The following is an 18512-nucleotide window of genomic DNA, read 5'->3' as shown; positions in this document are numbered from 1 at the left end:
AATGTTTTGTCTTTTCTTATTAGACGACCATGGTCTAGCCTGGTTCCCAGCAGCTGGTTATACATGGCTGGAAAAATAAGGTCAGATAATACTGATCGTATATATGCTGATCATACTTGCAGATAATTGGATTGAACATTAATTTATAAACAATTAACTCCAAGAAACTGATCTCCATAGCACATGAGGATGCTTGGAGTTGCAACAGCCACTGCTGCTCCTTTCATTTCATTTTGTCAACATTTTATTCAACTTTAGTAAACAAAGTTCACAGGGATAACAACATACAAGTTCATAATATCATTATTCAGAGTACACAGATAAAGTTCACAGTGATAGCAACATACAAGTTCATAACATCCACCTTATTTAGAGTACACAGATGACAGGAAGCCCCTCCTAAGACATCCAATATTCAACTGTTCTATTAGACGACCACAAGAACACTGAGATATCCTTATTAGACACCTTCCCTTACTTTATTATTTGGAAGAGCAAGAGATTATCTCATCATTTGATCTATTGTTTGTATTGCTTCCAGGCTCACATAACGATTCTGAGGATTCCATGTCGATTGCATGATCATCCTTGAACACCTTGCCTAGAGATGATAGAAAAGGCTTTGATGGCATTTGCAAATCCTCCATTTTGTTTTCTAACATTTCTACAACTTGGCTCATAGATGGTCTCTCTGCCGGATTCATTTGTATACACCGTAGTGCTATCATTAGGAGTTTCTTTGCAATTTCCTTTTCATCATCAGTGGCATCCTCCATTTCCAAGTCTCTTCCTTGATCAAGCTGGTCATAAATCCATGAGGGGAAGTAGATTTGGCTGCTTCGTGGAGCATGTGGGTTTAGATTCTTCCTTCTGCCTGCCATTTCCATCAATAACATCCCAAAACTATAAACATCGGACTTGTAAGAGACTTCACCTACCCTTTTGTAGAATAGCTCAGGGGCCATGTATCCTATGGTTCCTCTTGCAGCAGTTACCGAAACCCTACTCTCTTCCATAGGATGGAGTTTTGCTAATCCAAAGTCAGATACTTTGGGGTTGAACTTATCATCCAAAAGGATGTTGTGAGGCTTGATATCAAAATGTAAAATTTGCATGTCACAACCTCGATGAAGATATTCAATCCCTCGAGCTATTCCAAGTGCTATATCCTGCATCTTCTCCCAACTCAAAGTCTCAGTCTTTCCTTCTTGGGAATATATATACTTATCTAGCGATCCATTGGACATGAATTCATAAACTAAAGCTCTGTTCGAACCATCAAAGCAAAAACCAATGAGTTGCACCACATTGGTGTGATGAATCCTTCCAATGGTAGACACTTCATTGATAAAATCCTGCCCATTTCCTTTGGCCTTCTCCAAAATCTTAATTGCCACTGGACGGCTCGTCGTAAGCTTTCCCTTGAACACAGAACCATAACCTCCTTGGCCCAATTTTTCTTTAAATTGATCGGTCATCTTCTTGATATGCCGATAAGAGTACCGGATGGGCATGGAATTCCTGTAGTCATTCAAGAAATCTTCGATTCTGCTGTCCATTGATCTATGCTTCCTTCGTAATTTGTACACAAGGTAGACCATCAAGCATGATATCCCAATGATTGTTCGTCCTGGTATGATAACAACTCCTATGCAAAGAGAGACATTAAGAGATTTTCAGATGAACATAGCAACAAGGTCACTAGTAGTTGCAAGATAAACAACCAACTGTACCTTCAACGTAAAGGCACGAGAATAAAGCAGCTGCCAGTATATCAAAAAATTAACCCAAGCAGTTGAAGAACGTCAGTCTTGTTGAGAAATAAAAAAATCTTGTCATCCAGTAAAAATGATTTCCAAAGGTCTTACCTCCTATAATGAGCATTTTATGTTGGAAGTAACCTGCACAAGACCAAAACAAAAAAATCAATAAATGTTCTCAACATTTTGAACCATGTATGTGCCTTCACAAATGTTTGATTCCAATGAACCTTGAGGGGCTAGGCCTTTGGACCTTCTTGTACTCGTTCATACCTCAATAAAATATTGGGTGAGTTTTTCGCTCAAAAATAATATTTTATATTAATTAACAATGTTTTATTTCTCATCAAGCTAATGATTTGTGGATGAAAGCACTAAAATTAAATATATGCTATCCTTATCTCTACTGTTACGGTAGAAACTTTAATAGATAGGACTCCACCTTAATGATAATTACTAAAGTACTATGCAACTCTTCACACCATGTCCATATCATAGCCTATAATATTTTATCTTTTCTCTTTTATGGCCACATGCATTGCACATATTTAGGATGGGACTCTACCCCTTCTCGAGTCTTGACCATACATTTAAAATAATTGTCTAAGTGCTTTCCAACTTTCTACATTTTTTTCTTATGTTCTCTCATCAAGACCATGTATATTGCACATTTTGGTGCACGACACTGTCCTTTTCTGGCTCCACCTTTAAAATAATTAACAAAATGCTACACAACTATCAATAACTTCTTAAGGTAAACCGTGGGACTTGATATAATGATTTTTTTGCTATTTAATGATATTTTTGTTTTTTTTCCCTTTACAAACATGTTCTTTACACCTACCTGATACTAATTATTTCAAAAGTTTCTGAATTTTCTCCACAATCTTGGACCTTGGGTAATGCTAATTTTCTTCTCTTTTTTAATTCTTTTCTTTTACTTTATCTCTCTATTTTGATGCACATGCATTATATATGCAAATCTCTAGTCCAAAATGAGGCAATGCAATCTAAATATTAATATGCAAGTAACTAATTTGCCGGTTTAGATTTTATCACGAGATGTATGAAAACTTCTTTTATACATAACCTTTAAAAAGCTTCTTTTACATGCAACTTACATTTATGAGATAATATGTGATTTTTTTTAATAATAGAGGCACAAATGTTGAAATTTAAGACCCCACGAATAAGTTGAAGTTAGTGCAATTATATTAAATGATATTTGATAGATAGTTGATAGATCGATAGTTTTAGTTTTTTTTTTTTTTTCTATGAAAAAGATTGCTCTTTTATTATGGTGTACATGTGTGTGTGTATGGTATAAAAAACTTACTTGATTTTGTAAACAATTGCATTGGTTGGTTGGCAAAAATCACATGCAGATATAGATAAATACTTATTTAGATTGAGATGCTCGCATTCATAGCTCATGCTATATTCTAGTCCCCCTCCTTTTTTGCACTTAGTATATGAGCAAATACAAAATTATGTTTAGGATTTGAAAAAGAAAAAAATAAGTCGTACAAAAAAGAGAAATATTAAGACCAATTCTACTCATTTTTTACTTTTAAATAGAGAGAAATAAAGGAGTGAGAAAGTGTTTGCTAGACTTTTCTCCCACTAGGGATGGGTATCCCAGAAAGCTTCTTCGCAGGTTCTCATAGCAAAGGGTAGATACACAGGCATGCTACTGGTGTTTGAGTAGTGGAAAAGAGGATTATCGAAAAGAAGATGATTCGAATAGTATGAATGTAGGTGCCTCAACCTTCAACAACTTTTACTATTATTACATCACCCATTCGAAGGTAGATGAATAAGGTTGGACAAGATTTAATTGGAGCTATGATTGAAAAGGTCTGCCGTTACTGCTATTCTTAATTAAGGTAGAGTCCTACTAGTAATTTAAAAGCAAGGTAAAGTAAAAATATAGAGAATGAGATCGAGATAAACTAGATTCATTGATGTATCAAAGGTTTTTTCCTTCAACATTACAATCTAATATTGATAAATGGCTCCTCATAAGATAGGTGCCACTAGTTATCCCGGATACTTGTTTTTGCTATTATGCACCATATAGCCTGTTATTGCTATATATATATATAGGTAATACTACTACTCCTCTCACATCATAGGTAGTGCGAAGATAGGTATAACTACTCTACTCCTTTCATATTATGAATAGTGAGAAGATGGATGTAACTACCATTTTCGAACTCCACCCCACTAAGTCCATATCGTAGACCGATAACTCTCACTCCTTTGAGTCTACACAACATTCATGTTGCCTGCAACCTTGGTATTTCGGCCTTCACCTTCTTTAGTGTTTCGACCTTTAGATCACAATTAGTTTGGATGTGGTGAAAATAACATTTCCCGCATCCCATTAGTTGATGATCAGGAAGGTAATTGGATGTATTTGATACCACAACTATTAAGCCTAATTTTGGACTTGGATGTTATTAAACTTAGCCAATTTTAAGATCATGGTGGATCTAGTAGTGCTGAGACTTAAACTTAAGCTGCAGGTATAAACTATATAGGATTTGGTGAAGCTAAAACGCATTACTATGTTTGCCCCTTGTATATGACGTAGGATACGTGCCAACCAGAAAAATCTTGAGGCATCAATCAAGAGAGTTACTCTTCAGCCCTCATATTTGGAATGGCTAGTACTATAAAGTTGTAACACTATCCTCTATCTATTAAGTGACTAATTCTACCATCAAAGAATTATGTCAGCATAGACTCACCGACCTCGACACCCTTTTGCAAATCAAGATGGTGAGTTTTAATCTCAAACTTCAATCCAATGTTGATCAAAGTATCGACTCCTAGTTTGGTCTAGTGTACTACACTTGTTGGTAGGATTCTTAGTTTGTGAGTCCTAAGGACTCCACAACATAGTCTTCGACCTCTTCCTCCTAATAGGCTGAAATCCCAAAGCCAGGTTCCTTGAAAATCCTGACATTTTCATGCAAAAATTGATGAGTCGAATCAAGTGGCACAAAGATAGGATCAGCTTATTATGCTACAGTATACACCAGAACATGCTATAACTTATAATTATAGCTCTCGACCAGAAAAAAAATCTATCAATCTATTCTTGCATTGAAATAAAAAATGCCATGCAACACCTAATAAATGGCCTTAGCATGTTGGCTACTTTACTTCTTGACCGCTTTGTCGATTTTTGAACATAGTGACATGACGGCAACTACACGACTGTCTTTGCCTAGGCATGGGCATAACAAAAAGCTTGTTCGCATGTAGTTCTCATGGCAAGAGATAGATGTGTGGGTGTGCTACCAGTATTTGAGTAGCTGGAACAAGAATTACCGAAAGAAAGATTATTTGAATAGCATAGGTCTAGGTACCTTAACTTTTAAGAATTTTTGCTATCGTCGCACTGCCCATATAAAAGTAAATGGATGAGGTTAGATAGGGTGTAGCCAAGGCTGCGATTGATCCAATTTTAGAGAAGGAAGAACCCTCAACTAGCTTAACTCAAATCCCTCAAAAGAAATTTAGAAAAAGGTAGACAAATTGGCAAATGTAGGGTTTATGGCCCCTTTTCTCTTATTGATTATTGTTGATTCAAAAACTTAGGTTCAAAGCCTCTATTTATAATTATAGTGGGTCTATCCTTACACAATTTAGATTGAATTCCTTTTCTAGTTCAAATTAGACTAGCTTCTAAAAATAGATATGACTAGTAGAAATAAACTCAGAAAAGCTAAGGTCCTATAAAGGTAGATCTCGATTCCTACATCAACTTTGTCTTCTATTGATCCATCTAAATTTTTTAGGTTGGGAGATATGCCTAGTTAAATTTTTTTTGAAAAAAAGTTTTAGTTTGACTAACCCATTTTGGGATCCAAATGATAGAATTTGAGTCTAATTACTAATTGTGTTGCTCCTTTTTAGAGTGGTGCCATATTGTAGATCTCAAAAAAATATCCGATTTTAAAAAAAATTTCTTCTCAATTAAGTGTTGTATGACTAAGTTATATTCTCTAAAAGTTTGACACGTGATTCAACTTCCAATATGGCGGATCTCACTCTTAGACTTTGTCCAGTCCTATCCATAATAGTCAAAGTAGTCTGTATCAAGTCTAGTGATCCTATTGGGTCAATAATAGAAGAGGTTTATTGTTGCCGCTGCTCCTAAGATAGAGTCTTTTGCTATGGAATTCAGACCAAGATGGGAGTGTAACTCGGACGATCCTGAAGTCAGCTGAAGATAAGCTTAGCAGACTGATTGAGGTGTCGAGTGTTGGTCTTCTTTGCTGGGTGGCTTGCAAGAAGTTCGTTAACCGAAGAGTTTCTAACGGAAGACCCACCGATGCCAAAGTTAGAATAATGGGGCAACAGTATAGAAGGAAGAAAGTTTTAACAGAGAGTCGCCCTGTAAGTAGAGTTGTATATATATTGTGTATGTAGGGTCCCTCGTTGCTCCCCTTATGCAAGAAAGCCAGTTTGTCATCATCTGGGCCAACATGGCGTGCAATGATGGTAAAAAAATGGCTAGTGGTATAGCCGCGATGTGGGTGCCAATCCACTTGGGCGGTAGAGTGTACTAGTGGGGCGTAGGATGTGATGCCGCTGCAACTGTGGACTGCGAAGGCTATCGATTGTTGGGACTGTCAGCCCTTGTTGACTTATGCCAATTGTCCAGCCTGGCCAATGAGACTCTTATCAGTATTGGTCTGAGTCTGGCTGACCCTCTGGGTAAGCTCCTCCTGAGCTTTTCCTCTATCACCTTATCATTTCTCTTTTTGTCTTCGTCCTCGATTTTGTAGTTCTTGCTACCATGAAGTTCGATCCCTCTCAGATTTGTGAGAGGAGGAATGCGAAGAAGAGGTCGGCCGAGGCTGAAAAGGGGGAAGCTCCCTAGAGAGGAAGCCAGAGGAGGGAGTCTTCTTTGGGTTCCACTGCTGAAGTTATCGCGGAGGTTTGAGCCCCTCGAAAAAAAAGAACGAGGGGGGAATCCTCTTCAGTTGCTATCACTGCGGAGGTCAAGGCCCCTTAGAAGAAGAGACTAAAAGGGGAATCATCTTCAACTGCTATCGCCAAAGTCGCTACGAAAATCGAGGCCCCTCAGAAGAAGAGACTGAGGGGGAATCCTCTTCGGCTATTGTCGTCGAATTCACCATCAGAATTTTCCCCGAGGCTCCAGCTCCTGAAGTTCGTGGAAGAACCTCAAAGCTGCCGATCAGAGAACAACGGTCCTTTCTGTGGAGCTGACCCAAACCGAACAGAGAGCCTAAGAGGCTGAATAGTAGGTTGCTGAAGCCGAGCAACGGGCTCATGAGGCTAGGCGGCTGGTCGAGGAGGCCGAGCTGTGGGCTAATGAGGCTGACCGACAAGTTGCCAAGGCCATGGAGCAAGCCCTTCACATGGAGGCAAAGGTCGTGGTTGCGGTTGAACAGTACCATGCTTTGGAGGAGTTCCGGGAGGAGGCCTTGGAGACTACGACTGACGCCTTTGGAAAGGGCTTCGAAGCATGCCGATCTCAAGCTCAGTGGCTTTTCCCGACAATGGATTTCTCCATCCTTGATGTCGATGATGGCAATGCTGGTGAAGGCGGCGACCCTAATGGCGGCAAAGGCGGGGATGCCGACCATAATAAAGGCACCAATGGGGGCAAGTGTGAAGAATGAAGTCTTCCGCCTCATTATTTTTACTTGTTTTTCTTTTTGCTTGAGTGAGTCGAGCTTGATGTATCTTCATTTTGTTTGGTCTCTACTAGGGCCAGTGTAAAAGGTTACAAATTTAATGAAAACATGAGGTTTCCTAAGTACCTGACTAGAATATTGATCTGTGTTGTATTATTATTTGCTTCTTGTTTGAGTGTAGGTCGTCGCGCCGTGCCTCGAGCTTTCACTATAGTTCTTTTTGCTCGATTTCGAGCCCCTCCCCTCGTGGAGCTTTGGGCCTATCTTGGGATTCTTGGCCGATTGTTCTAAAGCCCGGCTCTCGAGTGGGCTTGATCTTTTCATCTCAGAAGTATGCTATTTGAGGCATCTTTGAGGTTGGCTACTAGAAAAAATCTGAGTGGGCTCAAAATTTTCTCATCTGGAGAGTATACTCCTCGAGATATCTCTGGAGTTGGCTACCAGAGAAAATTCAAGTGGGCTCGATCTTCTTATCTTGGGAGTATGCTCACGAGGCATCTCTGGTGTTGGCTATTTAGAGAAGATCTGAGTAGCCTCGGTCTTCTCATCTCGAGAGTATGCTCCTCGAGGCATCCTTGGAATTGGATATCAGAAAAAATCTGAGTGGCCTCGATCTTCTCTTCTTGGAAGTATGCTCTCCGAGGCATCTCTGGGATTGGCTACTAAAAAAAATCTGAGTAGGCTTGATCTTCTCTTCTCAGAAGTATGCTCCCTGAGGCATCTCTCAGGTTGGCTGCTTACAGAAATTTCGAGTGGACTCGGTCTTCTCATCTTGAGAGTATGCTCTCCAAGTCTTTTTTGAGGTTGGCTATCTAGAGAAAATCTGAGTGGGCTTGGCGTTCTCATCTCGGGAGTATGCTTTCCGAGGTATCTCAGAGGTTGGCTACCTAGAAAAAATTCAGTTGGGCTTGGTCTTCTTATCTCGAAAGTATGCTCTCAGAGAGATCTCTAGGTTTGGCTACTAAAAAAAATTTGAGTGGGCTCGACATTCGAAAGGTTGGCACCTCTGTTCATCTGTAGAGTATGCACCTAGAGGCATCTCTCGATTTGGCTACTATAAAAAATCCGAGTGGGCTCTATCTTTGGAAGGTCGGCAACTCCATTTGTCTTTAGAGTATGCTTTTAGAGGTATCTCAGGATTTGGCTACCAGAGAAAATTCGAGTGGGTTAACTCTTCCAATCTCAAGAATATGCTCTCCAAGGCATCTCTAAGGTTGGCTACCCAAAAAATATTTGAGTGGGCTCGGTCTTCTCATCTCAGGAGTATGCTCTCCAAGGCATCTTTAGGATTGGCTACCTAGAGAAAATTCGAGTGAGCTCGATCTTTGGAAGGTTGATGCCTCTGTTCATCTTAGAAGTATTCTCTCGGAGGCATCTTTGGGTTTGGCTATCTAATAAATTTGAATGGGCTCGGACTTCGGGAGGTTGGCGCCTCCATTCGTCTCCAGAGTATACTCCTAGAGGCATCTTCAACCGATGTGGGATTGGCTCCTCTATGATCTGCCAGGAGAAGGAGCTTCGAGGAGAAGTTGAGGTTGCTGCTTGCCTTCAGAGCCTGCCCTTTGAGGGCTTGAATCTGGCGGTCAATTTTTTCGATCCTCCTATCAAGGTTGACACCCAGCTAACATGGGGATGAATAGAAGAGAAGCTCTAGATGGAGTCCTCGCCGAAATGGGAGCTTGGAGTGCATTGTCTTCCATTCCGAGCGTGGTCACTCCGTCGAGTGTGCTGACTTTAACGCGGTTGCTCAAGATCCCAGTTCTAAGAGCGGTGGCTGTCCTGGGGCACATAGTCTATTGGTGACTGAGAATGAGGGCTGGGCGGCTGGGTTTCGGTTGGACTAGTCCTGGCCATGTCATTGTCTGTTGTAGGCTCTAAACCGCCGCGATCAATGCTTGGACCTATTGAGTGAGCAGGTTGAACTGCAAATTGTCTATAGGCACAATAAGCCGCTCTAGTGGACCAGGTTTGGGACTCTGCAACAACCCTTGGGAGGTCGAAGCGCGGCATTGTGAAGCACGCGATGCGTCGCGGTTTCTCGCAACTTCATGCTGGTTGTTTCTTTAGTTGATGTTGATATTGCTGTGAAATTTAGACCAAGGCGAGAGTGCAGCTTGGACGACCCTGAGGTCGTCTGAAGATGAGCTGAGCAGGCAGGTTGGGATGTCGAATGCTGGTCTCCTTCGCTGGGTGGCCTGCAAGAAGTCTGTCTGTTGAAAAGTTTCTAGCGGAGGACCCTCCGATACCAAAAGTCAGAACAACGGGGTAATAGTATGGAAGAAAGAGAGTTTCAGCAAAGGGTTGTTCTGTGAGTAGGATTGCATGTATATTGCATACCTGGGGTCCCCCAGGTTGCTCCCCTTATACAAGAAAGCCAATTTACCATTATCTGGGCCAAAGTGGCGTGCAATGGTGGCCAGGCATTGGTTGGTGGTACGGCCTCGGCATGGGTACCAATCCATGTGGATGGCAAAGTGCACTAGTGGGGTACAGGATTTGATGCCGTCGCAACTGTGGCCTGTTAGAGCTATTGGTTGTTGGGACTGTCAGTCCTTGTGAACTCGTGCCAATTGTCCTGCCCGACCGATAACTCCTCGGTCGATCAGCTCTTTGGCTGGGGTCGAGGAGTTCACGTTGCATAATTAGTTGCTTGGTTGTGGCCGAGGTAGTTCTGTTCGGCTTACATCTGAGGTAAAGAAGGAGATCTGGTCTGAGATCAAGATACCCAATATTTCTCCCATCACAATCCTACCGAAAATCTAAAGGTAATGTAAGTAAAGATAAAAAAAACTAGAGATAAATTGGATTCATTATTATGGTGACGGTTCTTGCTTTCAATATTATAATATGATATTTATAAATAGCTTCTTATAACCGGTAAGATGAGTGCTACTACTCATCTTGGAAACTTATTCTTTCTATTATGTGTCATATGGCCTATTATTTCCATAAATGATAGATAGTGTTGCCTCCCCTTTGATGTCATGTGTAGTGAGAAGATAGGTATAATTGCCCCACTCCTATGTTATGAATAGTGGGAAGATGAATGTAACTACTAAGGCTTCATCATAGGCTGATAATTCTCGCTTCTTTGAGTCTACACCATGTTCATTCAGCTTGCACCCTTTGCATTTTGGCCTGTATCTTTTAGTCTTTCAATCACAATCAGTCTTTGGTATAAACAAAAAGATAGAAGAAAATTTGCCACGATCCCCTCACGATTGCCTTTCATCAACTCTAGCGACCAAGTTCGAGATCCAAACCTTATAAAGATTAGAACAATAGGGGGGAGGAGAAAAGGAAAGAGAGAAATGGGGAGTACAATTTTTTTTATGAATTTTTATAAAATCACCTTTTTATTATTGTATATGATAAAAAACTATGATCGCCATCAGAAAAAACCCTTAATCCATTTAACTTTTTATTACTTCAAAATTTTCATATATAAATTTCCAAATTAAAGATATCATCTATATTTTTCATATGATTTGTACAAACTCAAGTAATAAATATGTCCAAAATTAATAACACAACCATCCGATAAATTCAATAATTCTAAAATAATAATACAACTATTCAATAAATATAATAATTCAAGTTAAAAGCAAGTCCAACTACATCAAAGAAAACAAGTCCAACATACACAATAACCATGAGGAAGAATCGAAGGGAGGAGAAAAACCGGCTCTCTAGTCTTTAGGGTTTGTCCATGTAGTCGTTTATCCATCCATCATCTATGGACGGTTCAGATTGAATGGAATAGAAAGATAGAATTTATACTAAATTAAAAGAGTATAAAGAGATATCGGATAAATTTGGTTTCAGGTTTGGTCAGTGTAGGATCAAAGCCAAAATCGAAACCGAAACCAAAACTGAGACCGGAATCGAATAGATTTTAATTTTTAAAATTATTACTGAAACCATGCCCATTTAATTTCAGTTAAAACCGCCTCATTCATTTCAGGACGGATAAAATATTTAAATATCCATCCCCATTGATATCTCTACCCATATGGCAGTTGTAGATTTAAGAGGCTCTAAAATTTCTATTTTGCTCTTGTATAAACACTATAACATTTTCAAAATTTTGTATAAAAAATTTTATTTACTTATTGATTATACAAGAAAAGAATTTTTAGTCAATTTCATCCTTAGGACTAAGTATGAGTTGAGCTCTACATATTTACTAAACTTTTAATATACGTTTATTGAACATCGAATATATATAATAAATATCTGATTTATATTTGTTTAGATTATCACCATTTCTTTTTATTTGTTTCCAAGACCCTTAATGTGTATGGCTTTGCAAAAAAATTCTCATCTTTTCTTTTAGGATCAATAACTAAGTAATTATTTTTAAAATAAAATCTATAATTGTTTTTTATCTAAATCCAGGATGAAAATCGTCAAAGACGCTTCATGTGTATGGTTTTGCAAAAAAAGAAAAAAAGAAAGAAGAAAATCTCATCTTCTATTTCATAGTCAACAACTAAATAATTTTTTAATGCGAACAACCTATAAAATTAAATTGGATCAAGGAGTTATCTTTCGGCGATAACATCGAAGCTTGATGGGAACTCACAGCGAACGGGGTGGCGTGTACTTTTGCATGGAATATCAGGAACGCCCCAATCCTGCCTCCACCTCCAACGGAAAAAGCCAGTGGGCCAGAAAAAATATGTATAGTCACGTGGTCCTGTAAAACCTGTCAAATAAAATTCATTTCGTCAGTAATCGGTATGTATGATATTTATGTCCAATACAATTCATTCTGATATGTATGGGACCATACTTTGTCAAATAAAATTAAAGAAGTAGTATCGTACGTACAATATGCTATTTCTGTTAAATAAAATTTATTGTCTTATGAATATGTACAGTAGGCTTTCTCGTTCAAATAAAATTCACCCCGAGAAGTAGATTAAGAAGAAAGAAGACAAACTTGTCCACGAGATGTAAAACCCTCCCAGCAACACGTCGTGAACCGCAGCCTGCGTGTGATTCCGAAGCGTGCCCGCCACCGGCACCGTCCCGGCGATAGCGCAGCTCTTCCGAAGATCTGCCACCGTTGCTTCCCCCGCCAGCGCATACAAGTACTCTTTGGAGGAGGAAGAGTTATCGACGCAAGAAGCGATGGGGATATATAACGAAGGATCGTCCACCGATGATGCCGGGCAAGTTACGAAAGTGACGCTGGTGTAGTTCTCTAGATAGTAGGGACCATTATCCATCAATTTCCCCGGAGGCAGGAAGGGTAGAGACCGCGGGGAGCAGCTCGAGTAATCGGGGTCAGCGACGACGACGCGGGCCAACTGGTCCTCGTAGAAGATCTCCTCCACGTAGCACTTGGTCGAGTACAGGTCCAAGACGGCTCGGTTCTGCTCACAGCTGAGTTGGTGCTGGGAATCGCCGCAGGTGGGAGGATCGGTGGTCAGGCTAAAGGGGTAGCTTATGTTCCGGAGATCTCCGCAAGAAGAAGGGCGGCAGTCTTCTCCGGAGGCGATGGTGGGCGTTAACCACAAGATGGCTATGATGGAGGCCAGCCGTCTCGGGTCCATGGATGGAGGAGATGAGGCTCCAAAGAACGGTGGATTTGGGTAAATAGGGTACTCGTTGTTGGAAAAATTTAAATGCGCACGCTGCCCGAGAATTGGCCGCGTGCGCTTTTGAAAAAAAGAAAATGGCCAGCGGGCGTTACAAGTTTGAAAACGGACGCGTTTGGATCCAAGCGCGTCCGCAAAAGACCTTTTTGCTCCCGTAAAAACTTCAATATATATGCCCTTCGATTTTATCTTTTTTGGGACATAAAAAATTAAAAAAAAAAAATTTCTTCTTCCCCTTAATCACTTTCGATTTTTGCTTTTACATTTTTATTCAGTTTATTTTATTCTTTTCATTCCGCTCTTTGTTGGATCTGCAAATTTGATTGGGTTCATTTTGATTTCTTCCAAGACATACTGAAGAAGAAGTTGTAGAGTCGTCGTATCTCAGAGAAGAATTGCCGGGAGATCTGTACATAGGGGCAAACACTTCTTTGGGACAGTGTCTACGCACTTCGACCTGCCTTAAAATAGGCTATTTCCTCTACTTTTATTTTTAATTCAATATTATTAGATCTGTAGAATTTGCAACTTATAATTATAGCTCTCGACAAGAAAAAAATCTATCAATCTATTCTTGCATTGAAATAAAAAATGCCATGCAACACCTAATAAATGGCCTTAGCATATTGGCTACTTTACTTCTTGACCGCTTTGTCAATTTTTGAACATAGTGACATGACGGCAACTACACGACTATCTTTGCCTAGGCATGGGCATAACAAAAAGCTTGTTCGCATGTAGTTCTCATGGCAAGAGATAGATGTGTGGGTGTGCTACCAGTATTTGAGTAGCTGGAACAAGAATTACCGAAAGAAAGATTATTCGAATAGCATAGGTCTAGGTACCTTAACTTTTAAGAATTTTTGCTATCGTCGCACTGCCCATATAAAAGTAAATGGATGAGGTTGAATAGGGTGTAGCCAAGGTTGCGATTGATCCAAATTTAGAGAAGGAAGAACCCTCAACTAGCTTAACTCAAATCCCTCAAAAGAAATTTAGAAAAAGGTAGACAAATTGGCAAATGTAGGGTTTATGGCCCCTTTTCTCTTATTGATTATTGTTGATTCAAAAACTTAGGTTCAAAGCCTCTATTTATAATTATAGTGGGTCTGTCCTTACACAATTATAAGATTTTCTTTGGATTGTTAGCAATATATAATCTAAATAAATAAATAAATCTAAAATTACAATTAATAGAAAATTTTAAAGAAAATAATATATATGTATATTATTTGGCTTCCAAATAATTTTATTTAAATACAAAATAAATTTATTCTAGCACAAAATAAATCTATTCATTTAATAGATTTAAATCATAAAGTTGCAAATCCTACGGATCTACTAATATTGAATTAAAAATAAAGGTAGAGGAAATAGTCTGTTTGAAGGCAGGTCGAAGCGCGTAGGCGTTGTTCCAAAAAAGTATTTGCCTCCATGTACGGATCTTCCGACAATTCTTCTTTAAGATACGACGATCCTATGACTTCTTCTTCGGTACGTCTTGGAAGAAATCAAAACGAACCCGATCGGACCTGCAGATCCAGCAAAAAGTGGAATGAAAAGAATAAAATAAACTAAATAAAAATATAAAAACAAAAATTGGAAGTGGCTAAGAGAATGAAAAAATTCTTTAGAATTTTTTTACTATTTTTTTTAATTTTTTGTATTCCAAAAAAGATGAAACCAAAGGGTATAAATAAAGATTTTTACATGAGCAAAATGCCCTTTTGCGTCAAACGCGTCCGTTTTCAAACGCGTGATGCCCGCTGGCTATTTCTTTTTTCTCAAACGCACGTGGCTAAATCTCGGGCTGAGTGCATATTTAATTTTTTTCAACATCTAGTTCGAGCTCCTTTGACTATTCAGCAGCGAGGAATTGATTGAATTGATCGCTCTGTCCAGGCATGGAAAAGCCTTGGAGGCAGAAAGAGTGCATATTATGCCCTGTTCACCGCAAATGGCTATGGAAGGCCTGATTGGGAGTTATTTATGATTGTAAGGAGGCCACAACTTGCTAACGTTGCAACCTTTGTTTTGCGTAAAGAAGGATGAGTATGTTAGGGGCCCTCTGCACTGTTCTCTTCTTCCTCTTTTTGGATATTGGAGCTAGCAAAGATGATTGTCCACCTTCCAGCTGCAGTCCGGACGGCCCCGAAATCAGATTCCCGTTTCGGAGAAGTGACTACCCAGAGCACTGTGGCTATCCAGGATTCGAGCTGGCTTGCCAGGGTAGTGACACTGTCATCAAGCTTCCATCATCCGGAGCTTTCGCTATAGCATCCATCGATTATGCTGGACAGAATCTCAGTCTTGAATCAAAAGTCTGCCCTGCATCCATCCTCTGGAACCTTGATGTTTCCAACTCGCCTTTCCGCTTCTACAGTTACGGCCTGGAAGACGAGCCGCAGAATTACACATACCTTAACTGTTCAGCAGCTGATTGCATCCAATATTATGGATCTAATTATTACATCTGCGCCGTACCATCGGATTTGAGCTTGAATAGAGCACCAAAATCTTGCACACCCGTAAAGACCATTCAAGCGATACGGCCAGATTTTTTTATCTAGATGATTATTCATCCACATATGATGAATATGTTCCTACTTTAATGTGGGAGCGTCCTGATTGCGCTCGCTGCGAAACTGGACGAGGGATTTGTCGCCCCAATAATTCTAATAGTCATGAAATTATGTGTTTATACCAACCTCAATGCAAAGGTCCGTATTTCACTTATTGGTTATTTTATTTGGTTTCCCAATTTCTGAACTGCAAAATTCTCAATTCATTCTGCAAAATTTATTTGGTTGCTGATCTTCTCCCATCATCTCTGTGCAGGTGGAATATGCAAGAAGCGTTTGATTATAGGTGAGGCCATCCAATTTATCAACGAGGACCAGACATCTTCACCCTCTATTACTGAAATTATATATGGATACCGCACCAGAGCTCATAATGCATTCTGATGCTCTTTTACATATATGCAGGTGCTGTAGTCCTGGGCATCTTGGTTCTTTTAGCGACGACGGCAACCACAATTAAGGTATGCCACTCTTCGTTGCTAAGAAGAGAGAAGGAAAAGGAGAGTCAACTAAAGGTCGAAAAGTTCTTGGAAGACTATAAAGCTCTTAAACCCTTGAGATATTCTTATGCTGATATCAAGAAGATCACCAATCAATTCAAAACTAAATTAGGTGAGGGTGGTTATGGCAGTGTATTCAAAGGATTTCTTCCTAATGGAGTACCTGTTGCCGTGAAGATACTCCTAACATCTATAGGCAGCAACGGTGAAGATTTTGTAAATGAAGTAGGCACAATTGGTAGGATTTACCATGTCAATGTTGTGCGTCTTCTAGGATTCTGTGCCGACGGATTCAAACGAGCACTTATCTATGAATTCATGCCGAATGAATCCCTGGCGAAGTTCATCTTCTCAGTTGATGGTAGAAGTACATTGCTAGGCTGGGACAAGCTTCATAATATTGCCATTGGCATAGCTAGAGGAATTGAATATCTTCATCAGGGATGTGACCAACGTATCCTCCATTTCGATATTAAGCCCCATAATGTCTTGTTAGACGATAATTTTTGTCCAAAGATTTCGGATTTTGGGCTTGCAAAGTTGTGTTCAAAAGAGCAAAGCATAGTGTCAATGACAGCTGCCAGAGGGACTGCAGGTTACATTGCACCAGAAGTGTGCTCTAGGAACTCTGGAAATGTTTCATACAAATCCGATGTTTATAGTTTTGGAATGCTATTGCTGGAAATGGTGGGTGGGAGGAAGAACATGGATGCAACAGTGGAAAACACCAGCCAAGTGTACTTCCCAGAGTGGATCTACAATCGTTTGTATCAGGAGGAGGAGCTTGGGCTCCACATTATTGAAGAGAACGATGCAATTATTGCAAGAAAGCTGACTATTGTGGCACTTTGGTGCATACAGTGGTATCCAGTGGATCGCCCTTCAATGAAAAGTGTGGTGCAGATGTTAGAGGGAAGCATGGAGAACTTGGTTATGCCTCCCAATCCTTTCACTTCTGCTGGTCCACCAAATACTCACGTAGCTTTGTCTGATAGGCGTCTTGGCACAAATTTGACAACTATCCCCGAACCAAACTCTGAGCAAGAAGAAGTTTGATGTTTGTTAGTCTCTGTTACTTCGGTCGAGGAGTGATGCAAGTGTAATCGTCAAAACCATGCTTGCTTATGTTTACGTATCACTGTGATGATTAATAAGTATTCAATTGTGGGTTGATGCTGTAATTCAAGGTTTGAGGTCTGTAATACTGGCATAGATTATTTTTGTTATTATTGTGGTGATAGTTTAGTGCCAATCTCCTATGAGGTTTCATGATTGATATGCTTATCTTTTAACAGTGGTTAGGATATATACCTGGATTTGATCAAGGGTCATTGCAAAGTAATTTCACTCTAGAACTCCAATAATAAAAGTTAATCTATCACAACATTTTTGTGCGGGAAGAGTACAACAGCTCATGTTGGTGAAACCAAAGGTTGCCCAACTCTATGGGTAAGCAGGTGATTTTCTTCTAGGAAAATTATCCTAATGAGACGTCTGTTTGTTCAGGAACTCTTGCTGGTATGTCCTTTGCACCATTGCTAGTTTTTATAAACATAAATCAACTTATGAGCTAAACTAATTATTCCATTGCTAGTTATTTAAACATAAATCAACTTATTTTCAATAGAATATATCAGTTAACAGTTCGAGCTAAAATACTCCCGGAAAAAACCTGGAGTTTTAGGACCGTCGTGAGCAAACTATTAAGAGTGGTAGCGAAATTTCCTGGATACCGTCAAGTGGTCGGTCCCAAGCTTGACCATTACTTGGCCCATGACTGTGTATTTCGGATTCAAACGTTTCCAATACGCCAGCTTATCAATGTGGACTTTTCAAATTCCAAGCTTTTGTTTTGGTACGCAACTTTACCTTTTTTTTGCTAAAAGTACGCAACTTTACTTTCAATCCACCTGTTCCTTTTCCCTCCACCGCACTTGAGTCTGAGTCAAATTATGTCTAAGATTCTCTGCAAAGTAAACGCCTATAGGCCTGACAAGTAAACCAAGTCTCTAAGACTCATTAGCTTGTCTAGCATTGAAATTTTCAAAGGAAAGAAAGCTTGGTCTGTGACCATGACCTAATCGGAAACGCGCTTGTTGACTCAACTAATTCAAGTTTATTTTATATTGACTTGCTATCTTTTTATAATAATAGTGACACTAGAGAAAGGATTTCTATGCATCCTTTGTATTGCCATTCTCAATCACATCAACTTATTTCCCTCTCTTCTAATCAAAAGACTTTTGTGAGCACTCTTAGTATAACTTGCTAGGGCAGAAATGAGATCTTTTAGACTAGTCTTAAAAGTTTGATAGAGTCATTTGTGGAGGAAGGTAAATCACTTTATATCTAGCCACTTATTATTGATAAATTAAATATCCTATTT

At 39.6% G+C, this 18512-nt stretch overlaps 2 protein-coding genes across 2 annotated transcripts; one reads left to right on the top strand and one right to left on the bottom strand.

The window, feature by feature from the left end:
• Positions 1-221: 221 nt before the first annotated feature.
• On the bottom strand, positions 222-13037 carry LOC103697414 (rust resistance kinase Lr10-like). The gene is made up of 5 exons (XM_039116653.1): positions 12384-13037; positions 12024-12146; positions 1869-1901; positions 1734-1763; positions 222-1648 (listed from the first exon to the last, which is right to left on the bottom strand). Exons 1-5 carry the CDS (start codon positions 12997-12999, stop codon positions 483-485), a joined length of 1968 nt encoding a protein of 655 aa, XP_038972581.1. The 5' UTR covers positions 13000-13037; the 3' UTR covers positions 222-482.
• A 1904-nt stretch (positions 13038-14941) lies between these two features.
• LOC103697410 (rust resistance kinase Lr10-like) lies at positions 14942-17366 on the top strand. Its single transcript, XM_039116654.1, has 3 exons — positions 14942-15764; positions 15883-15912; positions 16032-17366. The coding sequence occupies exons 1-3, from the start codon at positions 15656-15658 to the stop codon at positions 17180-17182; spliced, it is 1290 nt and encodes a 429-aa protein (XP_038972582.1). The 5' UTR covers positions 14942-15655; the 3' UTR covers positions 17183-17366.
• Positions 17367-18512: the final 1146 nt, after the last annotated feature.

The sequence above is a fragment of the Phoenix dactylifera genome, unplaced genomic scaffold (genome assembly GCF_009389715.1).
Source record: "Phoenix dactylifera cultivar Barhee BC4 unplaced genomic scaffold, palm_55x_up_171113_PBpolish2nd_filt_p 000117F, whole genome shotgun sequence".
NCBI lineage: Eukaryota > Viridiplantae > Streptophyta > Magnoliopsida > Arecales > Arecaceae > Phoenix > Phoenix dactylifera.
This window is presented reverse-complemented; position numbering and strand designations above follow the sequence as displayed.

Excerpts from the sequence above, each read along its gene's own strand:
- LOC103697414 (XM_039116653.1), bottom strand. The coding sequence starts at position 12,999 with ATGGACCCGAGACGGCTGGCCTCCATCATAGCCATCTTGTGGTTAACG. Across the intron at positions 12,147-12,383 it reads GTTTTACATCTCGTGGACAA|GTTTTACAGGACCACGTGAC; the intron begins GTTTGTCTTCTT and ends TTTATTTGACAG. Across the intron at positions 1,902-12,023 it reads TACACGCCACCCCGTTCGCT|GTTACTTCCAACATAAAATG; the intron begins GTGAGTTCCCAT and ends GGTCTTGTGCAG.
- LOC103697410 (XM_039116654.1), top strand. The coding sequence starts at position 15,656 with ATGTGGGAGCGTCCTGATTGCGCTCGCTGCGAAACTGGACGAGGGATT. Across the intron at positions 15,765-15,882 it reads ATACCAACCTCAATGCAAAG|GTGGAATATGCAAGAAGCGT; the intron begins GTCCGTATTTCA and ends ATCTCTGTGCAG. Across the intron at positions 15,913-16,031 it reads CAAGAAGCGTTTGATTATAG|GTGCTGTAGTCCTGGGCATC; the intron begins GTGAGGCCATCC and ends ACATATATGCAG.